The sequence below is a fragment of the Nymphaea colorata genome, chromosome 2 (assembly GCF_008831285.2).
Source record: "Nymphaea colorata isolate Beijing-Zhang1983 chromosome 2, ASM883128v2, whole genome shotgun sequence".
NCBI lineage: Eukaryota > Viridiplantae > Streptophyta > Magnoliopsida > Nymphaeales > Nymphaeaceae > Nymphaea > Nymphaea colorata.
The window spans coordinates 29,179,065-29,198,635 of NC_045139.1; the positions used below are offsets into that span (position 1 = coordinate 29,179,065).

The 19,571-nt window shown below is 44.4% G+C and overlaps 1 protein-coding gene across 1 annotated transcript; it reads left to right on the forward strand.

The window, feature by feature from the left end:
* The first annotated feature begins 581 nt into the window (after window positions 1-581).
* Window positions 582-19,478, forward strand: LOC126409189 (uncharacterized). Its single transcript, XM_050075906.1, has 3 exons — window positions 582-593; window positions 678-1,212; window positions 18,806-19,478. Exons 1-3 carry the CDS (start codon window positions 582-584, stop codon window positions 19,324-19,326), a joined length of 1,068 nt encoding a protein of 355 aa, XP_049931863.1. The 3' UTR covers window positions 19,327-19,478.
* Window positions 19,479-19,571: the final 93 nt, after the last annotated feature.

A 19,571-nucleotide genomic window follows, 5' to 3' on the forward strand; every position in this document is an offset into this window, starting at 1 on the left:
GGTTGAAACAAGATTCGCCATGAAAATCCCTCGTTACCCGCTTCTCCGCTAGTCTCCGAAGGCCTTGACCTAAACCTCGTGTTCTTTGCCTCCTCTCCGCACCACAAATGCTCATGGCAGTTGCCCATAATAGAGCTTCTTCTTGTTCTTCAGTGCCTCCAGTGCCGACAATCCCATCTCCATCATTGGACAGTAAAGCTTGCTCTACCAACAAGAAAGAACTCTAACTCTCAATAAATTTTCACTTGAGATCAACCGTTTGATGATTTACTTGGGTGAAATTTTCATCCTTTCTTAAGTCTTTCTCTCTCTCTCTCTCTCTCTTGCCCTTGCTCTCATATATGTCGACAAAAAACTTCAGTTTGTTGAACCATTTACTTACTTCTTGATGCGGCTACAAAAACAATGAGCTGCAAGTGGCATTCAATCATTTATTAAAGCAAAGTGCAATAAAGTATTCTTTTAAAAAAAGGGTAAGTAGGAGCAGTAATATAGAGAGTTACTCTCCTGGCCATTTGGGCAAGTTCAAAAGTAAGGTTTTTGTCCTTAAAACAATTTCCAAGAATGTGAAGCAGTTAGAGATGAAATTGGCAGTAGGATTTTTTGCATCTGAATGATCGATTATCCTTCTAATTTTGTATTATGGTGCCTTTGCCACATCTGGTTCTTGTTCTCAGAATAAAAGTACAGAATGTGAAGTGTCAACCACCAAAAGTGCCATCCTGCTAATCCCAACAAGTCTGTTGCGCTCTCACCAAAAGTGCCACCTTAGTAATCCTAACTCTGTAGTTCTCTCTCCCTCCCCCATCAACATATCTGTTTTTTATTCTAGAGAACAACAGAGGACCAGCCTGTTTTCACTGTGGAGAATAAGGACTTATCACTTATCCCATAACTTGCCTTACAGTAATTTCAAGTTTCAGTATAACTATCTTCTCCATCTTTATATAGAAGCAAATTTTCTCTTCTGCATCTGTATTTTCGTTTGCGGCAAGAGGATTGAGACCAGATGCTCCTCAGAAAGGACAGAATTTGCAGAACTGTTCTCTGTCTTCTGTTTCCCCTTGTTCTTCCTAACTTCGTCCACTGCTCAGGCTTACAAGAATTGCACGGTTGGGGATGATTTGGGATGGTACGACAACACTGAGAATTCGAAGATCAACTACCAAAAATGGGCAGCCGGCAAAAACTTCTCTTTGGGAGATTTCCTCAGTAAGACATCAGAAACGTTTCTCTTTTCTGGTAGTAGCAATTTGTTCCGTTATAGCCAAGTCATAGAAACCGATTCTGTGGACAACGATCGTTCTTTTTCTCCGAATTGATGGTTTGCTTTCTGTCTGCCAAACTTCTCTACGCCAGAAGAATTGCACAGAGATTTAGACTTTGCTTTTGCTCTTTTCTGTCATTCCTTGTTTACAAGCTCAGATTTCGCGTAGTTTCTCTTCATGATTTACAGTAATTACAGTTTATTTTGTGAAGGAAGCTCTTACGCTTTGAGGCGGAGTGCTCAATTGGATGCACCCAATTATCTGAACAAATGGCATAAAATTGGAAATGAATTTGCGTTCTGTAATACTATGTAAAAATTTCCCTTGTCTTTTTATTCTGTCTTCTGTTCCTTTGTTATTTTTGTTCTTTCTTTGTTGAGTTGCTTTAACTTTCTTGGATCTGTAACTAAAGCCAACACCAAAATAACTTCCATGATGTGCTTCATGGCGCCACCTGTAAGCTGGTGATTCAATGACCATTTCCGGTCCAATAACTCTCAAGTTCTCAACCATTACATGCTCATCAAATCTACATCCTCCCATCCCATCAGAATAACCTCCTTCGGCTCCAAGGCAGAGCCAGACATTTGAATAATTTTCTACGGATGTTCACATGTTGTCCAACCATTTCCGCGTATGAATCTCAACAACCAATGACCTTGGTGTGCTCGGAATTGCTGTCATCCAATTATGTATCCAAGGGAGTACCATTAGTTCTGTGAATGTTTGGCCCTGGTGGTCTCGGTCTAGGGAGATAGTGTAAGACCCGTGATTTTTCTTTTGCTTCCTTAAATAATTGAAACGTTATTTTGGAGAGGAATCATAAATAGTAGATTAAATGATTAATAGGAATAGCTGAAAAAACTGTCAAGAGAACAGTTATGGAAAGAAATGGGAAAAGAAACTGAAAGGCCATTTACTTTCTTGTGAGAAACTGAAAAGAAAAAAACGTATGACAATTAAGAAGGCCTGTAGAGGGTTATTTAACCCCAATTTTCAGAACATGACCATTCTTTATTGCATTTTTAGAGGAGGAGACTCAACGACAGAGAGTTGAGAGAAAGAAGGAGGAAGTGAAGAAGAGATCAAGGAAATGAGTTGGTGCTGGAAACTCATCTCGATTAACAGGTATGGGAAATTTCAGTTATGAATGCAGCATGAAACTTGTATATTTTGAGTTCTTATACATACATATGCAATGTGGATTTATGAATGTATACGCCTAGACATGAACATATGCATGAGGCGTTGTATGATGTTAATGTTACACAATGTTCTTCGATTCGTCTCCGATTTTCTTGGACCTTTGTATTTTTATGCATAAATATGAATCTATGCATGAGTTAGTGTATGTTGGGATGGAAATATAGTGTTATAAGTTATGGTTCTCTCTGATTTCAAAGAAATCGAAGCATGCGAGGTATGAAGGGTGAGGTATGTTAGTCTTCGTTGGGTTATTGAACCTTCTCCGATGACTCGTATCATGCTGTTTTCCCCTTCTTCTTATATTTCGCTTATTTCACTTGTGAGAAAACGAGACTAAGCCAACATTAAACAAAGTACGTATAGTTGTAATAAGGATGCGTTAAAGAATCCGAACCAACAACAGAAAAGGAGAAGCAGACTCTGCTCAGTGTCGTCGACAGAGAGCAACGCCTGCTCTGATCGACATAAGGAAAACAAGGAATGTTGCAGAGGTGATTTGGGGGAAATTGGAGAACACGACCTTGACGTGGCAGGTTTCCTCATGTCGTCCCCCATTGTAGTCGGTTTCTCCCTGTCGCCTGGAAGAGCAGGGTCCTCCTTGCTGCCGGTTCATTCTCGTCGCAAGGAAGGAGGAGCAGAGAGAGACATGCCTGGTTTGGGGAGGTCGTCTCCCTCACGGTGGCAGGGCTGAAAAACGAGAGCAGCAGAGGAGGAGGTGGTGGTTGAGAGCATCGGACGGCGGTGGGAAACCAGAGCGTTGGAGCTTGCGGGAGGAGGACAGATCTCTCCCCATGGTCCCGCTTTTCGCTGGTTTTGAGTGAGGAAGAACGGTGGAAGCCACCGTGTAACGCGCGGCGTTTGGGCGGAGCGGGTCGGGTCAGGGTCCAGACTCGGACCCTAGCCCCACGCGAGAGGAGCCCGACGCTGTCCCTCCTCCCTCGCATTCTCTTCTCCTTCACTTTCCTCTTACCGTCTCTTCCTTACCCACGACCGAAGCTCAGGGAAGAAGGCGGCGGCGGCGGTGACGGCGGCGGCGGCGGCGACGACGGCGGCGTTGAGGTGAACCCTGTCGTCCCCTGCCTCTTCCTCTCTTCTCTTTTCTTCTCCTTCCCGTTTTCTTTCCCTTCTCCCTCTCCCACTGTCTCTCGTCTCCCCTCTCCACCGAACGACCCTCCCTCTCCCACTGTCTCTCGTCTCCCCTCTCCACCGAACGACTCTCCCTCTCCCACTGTCACTCGTCTCACTCTCCACCGTCTCTCTCTTCTCTCCCGTCCTCTCCCCTCACTGCCTTCTTTTCCCCTTTTGACCGAACCCTCTCCCCATTTTCTGCTCGTTTTCTATTTTTCTCCAATCAAGCACTTTCTCTCACTGATTTTCACTATGCTATCACTGTTGGATCCGTTTTCAGCTTGGGGATTTGTCTTCCCCCTCGTAACAGCAATTAGAGAAGGCCTTGGTAGTGGCGGCATTGGAGGATTTTAGCCGTTTGGGGACCACTTGAACGCGTGAGGTGGCTGCCGGGAGGATTACAGCAGTTTAGACCTTCAATCGGGGTGAGCAAGGCGAAATTGAACCTATTTTATGATATATTTCTCTTTGGAACGCGCATAATTATTGGTTGAGCATGCTAGAGCTTTGAATTGATTATTTGGAACACATGTTAGTGATTTCGTTTTTGGGGAAAAGCTTGCGATTATGTTGGGAAGCGAAGATTCATATTTTGGATGATCATTTAAGCATGATAGATTAATTTTCGAAGCATTAGGGGAGACATGGTAGAGTTTGTGAGGTTGTGGGGAAGATTTAGGACCGTTTTAGTGAGCCTGTAGCACGCGTTTTTGTGAACGGGTGCATCTTGGAGTTAAATAGGGATAACGTACATAAGTTGGAAGTATCTTTGGGGTAGACGCCTTGATTTAAGAAAAAGGGAATTTTGAGAAAGGCGTTAGTGATAGACGGATTGATGGCTTTGAGTTTTGGCATCTATTGGCACGGCTAGGAGTGGGAAGTGACCCTATTGGAGAACTTGTGGGTCGACACTACCCGTCGACACCCTCTTGAGGCGATGACGCGTGCCTCAATGACCTTGTTTTGTTTTTGTTTGAATTGTTGAGGTTTGTAGTAGGAATCTTATCTTGTGATTGTGTCTGCAGGTTCACCGGGTACGTCCCGTCGACCTTGAGTTACTGGATTCGAAGCTCGAGGCATTTTGAAGATTCTTGTGAACGCGCCACAGGTATGGCGACATTCCAGGCAAATCCCTGCCTGGGCAAGTGAATGAATGTGTGTTCCTAGGATCATGGGATCCTAGGAATTGTGATATGAATTGATTGAGTATTCCGTGAATGAATATGTGTATGCATGTACATAAATTGATATATGATATGAATTGTTTTGAAAGGCTTATAGTAATTGTTTTGATAATGTTACGCATTGTATGTGCATGCTAGAATTGATAACTGTTTAGGACAGATGAGGCGGGGTATCGAGTCGAGTGTCTCCTCGACCCCAATTGTGCATTAGAAAGCATTCTAGAATGATAACTGCATAGGACAGCTACGAGCCCACCACAGATTGAGACTACTCTCTGTGGTTTGGCTAAGTTTTCAAAGATGTGATTGTTATGATGATGAATGTGAATGTTATGTTTATTGAATACTCATTGCCGCGGGCAATGATGCAAATGTTTGCACAGTGGGTAGTTGTACCCATATTGTTATGACGGCTAGCCAAAACTGTTGTGGTTATGTGTAACCCTCGTGTGGAGGCAATTGGAGGTGTGGGTTCACTCGTGAAGTGAACCAACCTCAGGAGCTAGCCAGTTAAATGTGTTTGTGCAAGTATAAGTATAAGAATGAAAGAATAAGAGATGAGAGGCCAGTGGGATGTGACTATGTATATGGGAGTTGTCCCACTTTCGCCACTGGTCTCGCCTGTTCGGAGCGCAGGCGGTGCAAGGCCCCAGGGTACTGTTGTGTGATGTGCTTGGAGCGTAGGCTCCCGCCTTCCCAACCTGGGTGTCCTAGGGAAGGCTGAGTATCTCTCCTTGGAATTCACACATCCATGGATGAGTGCTCTACCGCTGCAGCGGATAGATGGATCCATACTGTTCTGGGCCACCACGGGGGTTGTCTCTCGGCTGTGGGCCGCCCGCGGTGTGCACGTGCCTGTGTTTGCACCCACAGGAACTGTAAATTCACTGATAGTAATGAAACTGCAATGTATGTGATTGAAATATATAGGATTGTTGTGCATGTGACTGTTGTGCTTATGAATGCAAGTGACATGTTGATGATGCCTTGCATGTGATTGAAATTATGTTATTGTAGCCATTGAGTGGCGTCTGCATGTCGTGTCTTGACACGACATAATGATAGATTGTTCTGATGTTTGTTTGTGTACTGAGCCCGACCTAAGAGGGCTTGGACTTTTCCTGGCTTGTTGCCATACTGCGAAGGCTAAGCCTTCAGTTGTTTTCTTTTTTCAGGTTTTGGTGTACCCGGGGCAGCAGGCTGAGCAGATGGCTACACTCACGTCCTACTAGGGAGGTTTTGGGTTTTGTTTTGTTCTTGTAGTGCCGGCGCGTCGGGTTTTTGGTTTTACTGATGCCTTGTTTTGATGAGGCATCGATGTTGTAATTTTGGGGCATTTTTGTCAAATGTACAATTGAATTGAAATGCTATATAATGGAAAGCTTGCCCCATTGTTTTGAATTGCTTGGCTCATTCCTTTTTGAACTATTGTGTAGTCACACCTCGATGTTGGATGTTAGAAAAAAAAAACTGTTTGAGTGTCAAAAAGGTCTGGGTGTGACAGTTTTGGTATCAGAGCCATGGCAAACCCCACTATGGATGTGAGTTAAAGCCTATTTGTGAAGCCGTGTTGCCCAGGTACGCATTCATTTGATTAGATTGTTATTGTGGTTATGCTTTTTCACATATAAGTACGTAATGTGATCTATGTTTTGAACTTCGTGCTAATGCACGTTGTGATTTGATTTGTGAGATTAGTCATAGACTGGATTTGAGATTAAGGTTCTTGTTTGTACAGATGGAATATCATCGTAAGGGTAAGAAGCGAGCTGGGCCGTCCACAGAGGCACAGAGAGAGCCTAGTCCGGCCCATTCTGATGCGCATACCCCACGCGACGACAGTACGTCATGGCACCAGTATGCCCAATTGGGTGGGGGTGCTCAAACCCCACTGAGGTAGACTCCACCTGTGGATCAACAGTCTATTTTGCTGACCACGTTGCAAACACTGACCTCCCTTGTGCAGTCCATGGTCAGTAACCAGAGGAGTAATGCATCTCCTTCCGGAGACACCACTGCGCCACTTAAGGAGAAGGCATCAGCGGTGTCGTTTCAACAGTTCATGGCGATGCAGCCGCCTATCTTTTCAGGAGGGTGCAGTCACGATAAGGCAAAACAGTGGATTGAGGAAGTTGAACGCATCTTTGTGCTTCTGAAGATGCCTGAGGAAGACAAAGTGAACTATGGCACTTACCTGCTGAAAGGTGATGCCATGGATTGGTGGAAATCAACTCTTGAGATTCGGTATGCAGGCCAACCGTCAATTTCTTGGAAGCAGTTTAGAGATTCCTTCCTCAACACCTACTACCCAGTGCATGCTAGAGACAAGAACATGCAAGAGTTTCTTGATCTACAGCAAAATCAAATGAGCTTGGAGGAATATATTACAAGATATCGACACTTGGAGGCGTATTGCCCACACTTCTACACTACAGACGGAGCCAGGGCAGGCAAGTTTGTGCGTGGTCTGCGGGAGGGACTGCGAACCAAAGTTTTGACGAGCAGACCTCGTGACTTGGACGAGGCGGTCACTATGGCAAGATGTATAGAAGAAGACTGGGCGAGGACACAGAAGGATCACCAGAAGAAAGCAAGCCAGCATTCACAAGGTGGACGAACCTAGGTGAAGCGCCACCACTTTGCAGGCAGGACAAGGCCTTATGAGAGGCGGGATGATCGAACTTTCAGACGGAACCAGCCAACCCGTAGTGAGGCCACCCAGGGGTCAGTGGCTACTCCGACTTCTCAGAGGTGCCCTACTTGTTCGCGTGTGCACCCTGGAAAGCCGTGCTATCGAGAGATCGGAGCTTGCTTACACTGTGGAAGGATGGGGCACTTTATCAAGGATTGTCCCTTAAGGAAAGAAAGAGAGTTGAAGAAGCCAGAGGCCGGTCCTTCTAGCGCACGACAGACGACTGGACGTGTCTATGCTACTACCGTGGAGGAGCTTCAGGCACACGACCTTGTTGAAGGTACTTTACTTGTTGGTTCTCATATTGCTAGAGTGTTGTTTGATGCTGGGGCGACCCATTCATTTATATCTAGTAGATTTGCTACTTCACTAGAAGTGCCTGCTAGGAAGATGCCGTATGTTCTGAAAGTTGTTAGCCCTATGCATGCTCAAGAGTCGTGTAGTGGATATCTATCTGATGTGGACGTGGAGATCCATCAACATCACTTACCTGCACAGTTGGTGATCATGAGTTTTAACGAATTTGATGTGATTTTGGGCATGGATTGGTTATATGCACATTATGCTAATATAGATTGCAGGAAGAAGCAGATACAGTTGTTGATTGATGAAATGCAACCTGTGGAGTTCCATGCTCGTAAGGCCAGTCGAACTGATAAGATAATGGTGTCTGCATTGAAAGCTAAACGATTGATAGAAAATGAAAGTGTTGCCTTCTTGGTCAATGTGTTGACCAATGAGCCGGAACCGGTGAGGTTACCGGATGTGGCAATTGTGAGTGAGTACCCTGATGTGTTTCCGAAGGAACTGTCAAGTTTGCCTCCAACACGAGAAGTGGAGTTCAAGATAGAGTTGTCACTAGGGACAGCTCCTATTTCTAAGGCACCCTATCGTATGGCACCAGCAGAGTTAGAAGAATTGAAGAAGCAATTGCAGGAGCTCTTAGACAAGGGCTTCATCCGACCTAGTGTGTCACCATGGGGAGCATCAGTGTTGTTTGTGAAGAAGAAAGATGGGACAATGCGTTTGTGTATCGACTACCGCATGTTGAATCAAATCACCATCAAGAATAAGTATCCGCTTCCTAGAATTGAAGACTTGTTTGATCAGCTTAAGGATGCAAAGGTTTTCTCCAAGATCGATCTGAGGACAGGTTATCATCAACTCTTGATACGGGAGGAAGATGTTGCTAAGACTGCATTTCGAACCAGATATGGGCACTATGAATTCAGGGTCATGCCTTTTGGGTTGACCAATGCTCCCGCAGCGTTCATGGACCTCATGAATCGGGTTTTCCAAGAGTTCTTGGACCGATTTGTTATTGTTTTTGTGGATGATATTTTGGTGTACTCAGAGAGTGTGACAGAGCATAGAGATCACTTGAGAAGTGTATTGGGTCTTTTGCGCAAGCATAAGTTGTATGCCAAGTATTCAAAATGTGAATTTTGGCTAGAGAAGGTAAACTTTCTGGGTCATGTAATCTCTAAGGATGGAGTATCCGTCGATCCGGCTAAGGTGTCAGCTGTGCAGGACTGGAGGACGCCATGCAGTGTAACCGAGGTTAGAAGCTTTTTGGGATTGGCAGGATATTATCGCAGGTTCATACAAGACTTTTCGAAAATAGCTACACCAATGACTAAGCTATTGAGAAAAGGAGTGAAGTTTATTTGGAATGAAGAGTGTGAGAGGAGTTTTCAAACTCTGAAGGACAAGCTTACTGCTGCTCCTATTCTGACGCTTCCATCAGGTCATTCGGGTTTTGTACTGTACACAGATGCATCAGGAATCGGTTATGGTTGTGTGCTGATGCAAAATGGCCGTGTGGTGGCTTATGCATCAAGGCAGTTGAAGACACACGAACAACACTATCCCACTCACGATTTGGAGTTGGGAGCAGTTGTGTTTGCACTAAAGATTTGGAGACATTATCTCTATGGGGCAACATTTGAAGTGTTTACAGATCACAAATCTTTGAAATATATATTCTCCCAAAGTGATCTTAATTTGAGGCAAAGAAGATGGATTGAATACCTAAAAGATTATGATTTCACGATATCATATCATCCAGGCAAGGCGAATGTGGTGGCTGATGCTTTGAGCAGGCAAGCCAAGGCAACGATGTATAGTATGTTAGCATGTTCTTGGAATTTGTTACAAGATGTGATAGCATGGCAACCTTACCTTTGTGGCGAGAACAAAGCAACGATGAGTGCCGTGATACAACACCCTTTGATGGAAGAGCTTGTATTGAAGCAAAAGGAAGATCCTGATTTTGCTAAGAACGTGGAAGAGTGTAAGAAGGTAGATGCTTTCTGGCATCAAGATGAAGAGGGTTCATTGTGGTTTCGACATAGATTGTGGGTCCCTAGAGATGAAGGGGTGAAGCGACGGTTGCTTGATGAAGCTCATAAATCTAAGTTTTCTATACACCCTGGCAGTACAAAGATGTTTCAGGATATGAAGAGAAATTTTTGGTGGCCTGGAATGAAGCGTGAAATTGCAGAATATGTGGCAAAGTGCTTGGTTTGCCAACAAGTAAAAGCAGAGCATCAACGGCCCGGAGGCTTGTTGCAGAGAATCGATATCCCGGTGTGGAAATGGGAAGACATTACAATGGATTTTGTAGTTGGATTGCCTCACACCCGAAGACAGCATGATGCCATATGGGTGATTGTTGATCGACTGACGAAGTCCGCTCATTTTCTGTCTATTCGAATTAATCAGTCTTTGGAAAGTCTCGCAGAGTTATATATTGGCGAGATAGTGAGATTGCATGGTGTGCCAAGGTCTATCATTTCGGATCGAGATCCACGTTTTACCTCTAGATTTTGGGGGCATTTGCAGAAGGCTTTGGGTACCAAGCTTAAGCTAAGCACAGCGTTCCACCCCCAAACTGATGGGCAATCGGAGAGGACCATTCAGACCTTAGAGGACATGTTGCGTGCTTGTGTCTTAGAGTGGAAAGGAGAATGGGACAAACATGTGAAACTGGCAGAATTTGCATATAATAACAGTTACCACTCTAGTATTGGGATGGCACCTTTTGAGGCTTTGTATGGAAGACCGTGCAGATCGTCAGCTTGTTGGACCGAATTGGGTGATGGAAAAATCGAAAACCCTTTAGTTTTGCAACACTACACCGACCAAGTGCAATTGATAAGGAAACAGTTGTTGACTGCTCAGAGTAGACAGAAAAGCTATGCCGACATTCGTCGTAGAGAATTGACTTTTGAGGTGGGTGATCATGTGTTTTTGAAGATTTCCCCTACTAGAGGTGTTTTTCGTTTTGGTGTGAAGGGAAAGTTGAGCCCGAGGTTCGTAGGACCTTTTGAGATATTAGAGAAGATTGGCGAGGTGGCCTATAGATTGGCACTACCACCAGACTGGAGTCATGTTCATGACGTTTTTCATGTTTCCATGCTTCGAAAGTATGTACCAGATCCGACACATGTGATTGATTTTCAAGGTATTCAGGTGCAAGATGATCTGACAATGGAAGAAAAACCTATTAGATTGTGGATCGAAGAGAGCAAGTGCTTCGCACAAAGAGAATCCCTTTAGTGAAGGTGGAATGACAGTACCATGGATTGAAGGAGAGCACATGAGAACTTGAGGAGGACGTGCGGAAGAGATATCCGCACTTGTTCTTGCATTGAGGTATGATCTAATTTCGAGGACGAAATTTTTTTTGTTAGGAGGGTAGGATGTAACGCGCGGCAATTGGGCGGAGCGGGTCGGGTCAGGGTCCAGACCCGGACCCTAGCCCCACGCGAGAGGAGCCCGACGCTGTCCCTCCTCCCTCGCATTCTCTTCTCCTTCGCTTTCCTCTTACCGTCTCTTCCTTACCCACGACCGAAGCTCAGGGAAGAAGGCGACGGCGGCGACGGCGGCGGCGGCGGCGGCGGCGACGAGAAGGCGACGGCGGCGGCGGCGGCGGCGGCGACGGCGGCGGCGACGGCGGCGGCGGCGGCGACGACGGCGGCGTTGAGGTGAACCCTGTCGTCCCCTGCCTCTTCCTCTCTTCTCTTTTCTTCTCCTTCCCGTTTTCTTTCCCTTCTCCCTCTCCCACTGTCTCTCGTCTCCCTCTCCACCGAACGACCCTCCCTCTCCCACTGTCTCTCGTCTCCCCTCTCCACCGAACGACTCTCCCTCTCCCACTGTCACTCGTCTCACTCTCCACCGTCTCTCTCTTCTCTCCCGTCCTCTCCCCTCACTGCCTTCTTTTCCCCTTTTGACCGAACCCTCTCCCCATTTTCTGCTCGTTTTCTATTTTTCTCCAATCAAGCACTTTCTCTCACTGATTTTCACTATGCTGTCACTGTTGGATCCGTTTTCAGCTTGGGGATTTGTCTTCCCCCTCGTAACAGCAATTAGAGAAGGCCTTGGTAGTGGCGGCATTGGAGGATTTTAGCCGTTTGGGGACCACTTGGACGCGTGAGGTGGCTGCCGGGAGGATTACAGCAGTTTAGACCTTCAATCGGGGTGAGCAAGGCGAAATTGAACCTATTTTATGATATATTTCTCTTTGGAACGCGCATAATTATTGGTTGAGCATGCTAGAGCTTTGAATTGATTATTTGGAACACATGTTAGTGATTTCGTTTTTGGGGAAAAGCATGCGATTATGTTGGGAAGCGAAGATTCATATTTTGGATGATCATTTAAGCATGATAGATTAATTTTCGAAGCATTAGGGGAGACATGGTAGAGTTTGTGAGGTTGTGGGGAAGATTTAGGACCGTTTTAGTGTGACACACCGTCGGTCGAACGAAAGGAAGGAGGCTCGTGAGGAGAGAGAAAACGAAGCGGTGAAATGAAAGAAAAACGAGAGTGGTTCATTTTTATATCAAGTTGGAAAAATTTCAAGACGGGTCCACTAATTAGCAAAATATTCAGATAAGCTGTTATACATTTTATAACTTCCATGCCGCAACATTTTTGCTAAAAACCTCTTCAAAAAGAGGCTTGCGAAAGTGTTTTTCAAAAGGAAACAAATATTTAATATGAAATTTCGTTTCGGTACCCTTTAAGTTTTTATAAATTGCCAAAGGGTAGTTTTATAAATTACAGATGAAAAGTTATGTGTTATTGCTCGTTGATGCTCCTAATGGTGTTTAAAATTTCAGAAAGATGGTCCTGAAATCAATTTCGAAAAGTTGAAGAGGAAAGTCACGTTGTAAGAATTTAAAGTATAAATTCTCTTACTTTTGAATGGTTATTTTATTTGAGAAATTTTGGCGTGATAGTCTGTATGTTGTTTCTGTGTTTTGAGGCCATTATCAAAAAAATGGTTTATTGTTTCTGTCTGGGAAACCGAGCCTAAGGGCGGTTTCTGTGAGAGGTACTAGACGATGTCTAGCATTGGCAAACCCTCACTTTTGAAATTCGAAGGTGAAACGTGGACTTTGTGCGATGGTTTATGCGAGTGCGAGCTTTCTGTTTTGCCCAGTGTTTGGTTTCATCCCGGGAGGTAGTGGTCACACTCCTCTGGCTGTACTGGAGGGCCCACAGGGTATTGGGCGGCACAAGGGCCCGGGGTACTGCTGCTGTGTTGGGAAAGAGACATCTCCTGGTCCCTCAAACCGGGTTCCTAGAGGGGCCATGCTGCTGCAGCGGCGATCAGGGATATCTCAGGAGACTTCACTTCAGGTACCCTCGATCTGTTGGATCGCCTGGTGAAGATATGTTCTGTTCTGCCCGTGAGTGCTCACGGGGATTTCTGTTGCTCGGCACGATGACCATGACATTGTCAGAGAACCACGGTTGGAAGCCTACGAAATTTTGGAGGTTGTGCACACCTCGTTCTGTGTTTGATGATGTGATGTAACTCTGATATGTGTTAAGTTTTGGAAAACTTATGGTCGTAGTTCATAAGGCCTTTTTGGAATCGTTTTACGAAACTAAATATTATTTTGGGCCATGTTCCATTCATGGCTGGATTTTCTCATACTCAGAGGAATTCTGACCCTTCTTTCTATCTACAGGTAGTCCTTGATAGATTTTGGCGTTGGAGCGACGACCCTGGGTCTTGTGATGGACGGGCATTGGCAATCTGGACACTGCATCGGTTTTGGGGACTTGTGTTTATTTTTGTTTGGGTCCAAGTATTTTATTATTGAAATAAAACAATGTCTTGTGTTCTGGTCATGACTCAATATTGCTTCCGCTATCATAGAAATGAAAGAAAATTTTTTGTGTCAAAAATTGGGTCGTGACAACTTTGGTATCAGAGCACAGTGTCTAGAGTCAACGTCCAATGCCAATGTCGATCACAAGCAGAGGAAAGGTCATCCAAGCTTGTTAACGAATGTGTTTTTTTTTATTTAGTCTGAAAATTGAGTTAAAATTTTAGAGTAGTTTTAACGAATTGTGTTACTTACGAATACAATAGTTGTATTTTGTGTTCCTATGTGCGGTGTAGTTCAATGGCACGTACTAGAGGAGGAAGTGCTAAAGGCAGAGGCAGAGGACCTCGCAGCAGTAGGAGTCGAAATGTGGAGACTCGTTCTACCAGAGTTGGGACACCTGTTGGAGATAATCAACAACAACAAGCGTTCATCATGAACACATTGCATATGATGACAGGATTGATGCAGGGTCTGGTGCAGAATGCTTCTGCAGGAGGAACTAGTACAGACACAAACGGAACGACAAATGGTGAGGCAAGGGGAGTAACTCACGAACAGTTTATGAGCTTGCATCCTCCGAAGTTTCATGGAAAGGGCACTGCTGATGATGCTGAACAGTGGATAATAGAAACTGAAGAGATCTTTACCACCCTGGAAGTGCCCGACAACAAGAAGGTTCGGTATGGAACCTTTATGCTAAAGGGAGATGCTAAGGAATGGTGGCGGACGCAACGTGAAGTGAAGTTCGCAAATCACGAAGCGACTTGGGGAGAATTCAAGGAAGCCTTCACACATGCCTACATCCCAACCTTCACACGGAAGAAACACATGCAAGAATTCTTGGAGCTTCAGCAAGGGAGTTTGAGTCTGCACGAATACGTCGTCAAATTCAGACATCTGGAAAAAATATTGCCCCCATGTGTATACTGTTGATGCAGACCGAGCAAATAAGTTCATCAGAGGACTTAAAGACGGGTTGCAGAACCAAGTAATTAGTAGTCGTCCAAGAGATCTAGACGACGCTATCGACATGGCCACACGTCTTGAGGAGGGCTGGAACATGATGCATGGGACAGATAGGAAGATTGAATCTCTGCGATCCAAGTCGAGGCCAGACATGCGCAGTGACAAGGTGAACCAAGGGGATAGATTCAAGAGACAGAGGCCATCAACATCCAGGCAGGACGATGAATGTCCCACATGTCATCGCCAACACCCGAGCAAACCATGTTACAGAGAGGTCGGTGCATGTCTCTATTGTGGAAGGCGAGGACATTTTATTCGTGAGTGCCCGAAGAAGAAAGAGGCAGAAGAGGGGCGAGGTGTAGCCAACCAACCAGCAGAGAAGAAGGTACCTGGGAGAGTTTACGCGACCACGGTTGAAGATTTGAGATCCACTGATGTCAATGAAGGTACCCTTCTTGTACAATATCATATTCTAATTTGACTCTGGTGCATCGCACAAATTTCGAGGACGAAATTTCTTTTTAGAGGGGAAGGATGTAAGACCCGTGATTTTTCTTTTGCTTCCTTAAATAATTGAAACGTTATTTTGGAGAGGAATCATAAATAGTAGATTAAATGATTAATAGGAATAGCTGAAAAAACTGTCAAGAGAATAATTATGGAAAGAAATGGGAAAAGAAACTGAAAGGCCATTTCCTTTCTTGTGAGAAACTGAAAAGAAAAAAACGTATGACAATTAGGAAGGCCTGTAGAGGGTTATTTAACCCCATTTTTCAGAACATGACCATTCTTTATTGCATTCTTAGAGGAGGAGATTCAACGACAGAGAGTTGAGAGAAAGAAGGAGGAAGTGAAGAAGAGATCAAGGAAATGAGTTGGTGCTGGAAACTCATCTCGATTAACAGGTATGGGAAATTTCAGTTATGAATGCAGCATGAAGCTTGTATATTTTGAGTTCTTATACATACATATGCAATGTGGATTTATGAATGTATACGCCTAGACATGAACATATGCATGAGGCGTTGTATGATGTTAATGTTACACAATGTTCTTCGATTCGTCTCCGATTTTCTTGGACCTTTGTATTTTTATGCATAAATATGAATCTATGCATGAGTTAGTGTATGTTGGGATGGAAATATAGTGTTATAAGTTATGGTTCTCTCTGATTTCAAAGAAATCGAAGCATGCGAGGTATGAAGGGTGAGGTATGTTAGTCTTCGTTGGGTTATTGAACCTTCTCCGATGACTCGTATCATGCTGTTTTCCCCTTCTTCTTATATTTCGCTTATTTCACTTGTGAGAAAACGAGACTAAGCCAACATTAAACAAAGTACGTATAGTTGTAATAAGGATGCGTTAAAGAATCCGAACCAACAACAGAAAAGGAGAAGCAGACTCTGCTCAGTGTCGTCGACAGAGAGCAACGCCTGCTCTGATCGACATAAGGAAAACAAGGAATGTTGCAGAGGTGATTTGGGGGAAATTGGAGAACACGACCTTGACGTGGCAGGTTTCCTCATGTCGTCCCCCATTGTAGTCGGTTTCTCCCTGTCGCCTGGAAGAGCAGGGTCCTCCTTGCTGCCGGTTCATTCTCGTCGCAAGGAAGGAGGAGCAGAGAGAGACATGCCTGGTTTGGGGAGGTCGTCTCCCTCACGGTGGCAGGGCTGAAAAACGAGAGCAGCAGAGGAGGAGGTGGTGGTTGAGAGCATCGGACGGCGGTGGGAAACCAGAGCGTTGGAGCTTGCGGGAGGAGGACAGATCTCTCCCCATGGTCCCGCTTTTCGCTGGTTTTGAGTGAGGAAGAACGGTGGAAGCCACCGTCGGTCGAACGAAAGGAAGGAGGCTCGTGAGGAGAGAGAAAACGAAGCGGTGAAATGAAAGAAAAACGAGAGTGGTTCATTTTTATATCAAGTTGGAAAAATTTCAAGACGGGTCCACTAATTAGCAAAATATTCAGATAAGCTGTTATACATTTTATAACTTCCATGCCGCAACATTTTTGCTAAAAACCTCTTCAAAAAGAGGCTTGCGAAAGTGTTTTTCAAAAGGAAACAGATATTTAATATGAAATTTCGTTTCGGTACCCTTTAAGTTTTTATAAATTGCCAAACGGTAGTTTTATAAATTACAGATGAAAAGCTATGTGTTATTGCTCGTTGATGCTCCTAATGGTGTTTAAAATTTCAGAAAGATGGTCCTGAAATCAATTTCGAAAAGTTGAAGAGGAAAGTCACGTTGTAAGAATTTAAAGTATAAATTCTCTTACTTTTGAATGGTTATTTTATTTGAGAAATTTTGGCGTGATAGTCTGTATGTTGTTTCTGTGTTTTGAGGCCATTATCAAAAAAATGGTTTATTGTTTCTGTCTGGGAAACCGAGCCTAAGGGCGGTTTCTGTGAGAGGTACTAGACGATGTCTAGCATTGGCAAACCCTCACTTTTGAAATTCGAAGGCGAAACATGGACTTTGTGCGATGGTTTATGCGAGTGCGAGCTTTCTGTTTTGCCCAGTGTTTAGTTTCGTCCCGGGAGGTAGTGGTCACACTCCTCTGGCTGTACTGGAGGGCCCACAGGGTATTGGGCGGCACAAGGGCCCGGGGTACTGCTGCTGTGTTGGGAGAGAGACATCTCCTGGTCCCTCAAACCGGGTTCCTAGAGGGGCCATGCTGCTGCAGCGGCGATCAGGGATATCTCAGGAGGCTTCACTTCAGGTACCCTCGATCTGTTGGATCGCCTGGTGAAGATATGTTCTGTTCTGCCCGTGAGTGCTCACGGGGATTTCTGTTGCTCGGCACGATGACCATGACATTGTCAGAAAACCACGGTTGGAAGCCTACGAAATTTTGGAGGTTGTGCACACCTCGTTCTGTGTTTGATGATGTGATGTAACTCTGATATGTGTTAAGTTTTGGAAAACTTATGGTCGTAGTTCATAAGGCCTTTTTGGAATCGTTTTACGAAACTAAATATTATTTTGGGTCATGTTCCATTCATGGCTGGATTTTCTCATACTCAGAGGAATTCTGACCCTTCTTTCTATCTACAGGTAGTCCTTGATAGATTTTGGCATTGGAGAGACGACCCTGGGTCTTGTGATGGACGGGCATTGGCAATCTGGACACTACGTCGGTTTTGAGGACTTGTGTTTATTTTTGTTTGGGTCCAAGTATTTTATTATTGAAATAAAACAATGTCTTATGTTCTGGTCATGACTCAATATTGCTTCCGCTATCATAAAAATGAAAGAAAATTTTTTGTGTCAAAAATTGGGTCGTGACAGATAGCAATCAGGTTATGCAACGGGATGAACTCGGGTGTCATGGCTTTGACCTCTTCCAAATTGAAGGTCCTTGGCTTCACCCTTGCTGCGGTGGAATAAACGGAGCCATTGCCGGCATTGGTTATCTAGATTGTGAATAATAACTTGAAACATTTTCTTTTGTGAAAAGTTCCAAGTCGTGGTGCTTTATCATGAAATGTGTGGGAAGCTGCAGATAATTGCCTCTGACCCCTTCTGCCTAAGTGAGCAAGGGTGTGCATAGTAATCGACAGACAGTACCAACCTGACAGAAACCACAAGCAAGGAATCATTCTTCTTCGCCGTGAAGCTTTTGTCATCGATTTCTTGGGGTGTACTGTAATTCATGTGTTCGCCATTGTCCAGAAAGGAACAGACAACCTGATGGCTCTTGATACAGAATCAAAAAGCTAAGAAGTGTATGTAGGCTCTGGTGGTGTTCCTATCCACTTTCACCTGTCAATAGGCAATAGGCCAGAGTCACCGACATTGAGCGCATTCTTTTTTGAACTTTTAATTTCGACATTACAGAATTTGGACGGGCAAGTGAATGATGACAAATACATGAAGATTCCTGTCGTAGTATATGTATTTTGAGTAGCATAAGTTACAGACGTTTATTTCTGAAACGGCAAGCAGGTTTTGCTAGAATTCTGGTAGAGTCCGCCAAGAGATAGAATCGTAGATGCACTCTGCACATCAAATTCTCAATGTCCACCACCTTGAAAATCTTGAGTTTAATTATTGACCGAGTAGAGAAATCAGCCGTTGTTTTTTGTATCATATATCCATGTTGGAATGAATTGATGACACATATTTATGATATTTAAATGGAAAAAGCCAAAGATTTTATAGTATGATGAGATCTTTTGGAGTTTTCCTTGGTTATGACATGATTCTATCTAAACCATCTCTCTCTCTCTCCTGCAGTTTTCAACACAAATACCAACCACTCCGTAGTTCAGACCTACAACTTCACAATATACAAGAGGTGCGACTTCAATGATGCAGACTCGAGAGATTATTCATCCCAAGGAGACTATAACCAAGCAGCAGGCCCATGGAGCATCGCAATCCCCCTCAAGAAAGAGGGCATGAACTACTTCTTCTCCAGCTTCTACGATGGAGACCAGTGCAAGAACGGGCAGAGGTTCAGGATCAACGTCGTCCATGGCCAGGGCCTGCCTGACAGCCTCGAGAACCCCGTCGATGCATCTTCCCCATCGCCCCAACCCCAGCAAGATTATGATACCTCCACTCCTGACACCGCCAATATCCCTGGAAATTTCAACAAACCGGTCCCTTCTTCTTCCGAGGATGTGAAGCAGGCAGCAGGGGCAAGTGCCAGCCCCATTAAATCGACCGCGTTGGGAGCTATTCTGTTAGGCGCTTTGGGTTTGCTGAATTTGGTGCTTATTTTGTTTGTTTTTTCTATTTGGTTCATTTTCTAGGATGATATATATTAAATGTGTACTTGTGAATATGTATTTTCAGGATTGATAGTACTTTTTAGGAGGAAATAATGTTATGCTGGGAAACTGGCGGACATCATTTTGGGAATTTATTTCCTTTACTTTATAGAACATGAGCGTTTATATCTTCAGTGGTTGCCCATGAATTAAATTTGTCATTGAAAACCTTTTAGTTAAGCAACATACATAGTAGATCAGGCATGAATGGCTTAACTGTGGAATAG

What these genes read in the sequence shown, in the direction of transcription:
- LOC126409189 (XM_050075906.1), top strand. An exon ending in CTCTTTGGGAGATTTCCTCA is followed by an intron (nt 1,213 to 18,805) that starts GTAAGACATCAG and finishes TCTCTCCTGCAG; the next exon opens with TTTTCAACACAAATACCAAC.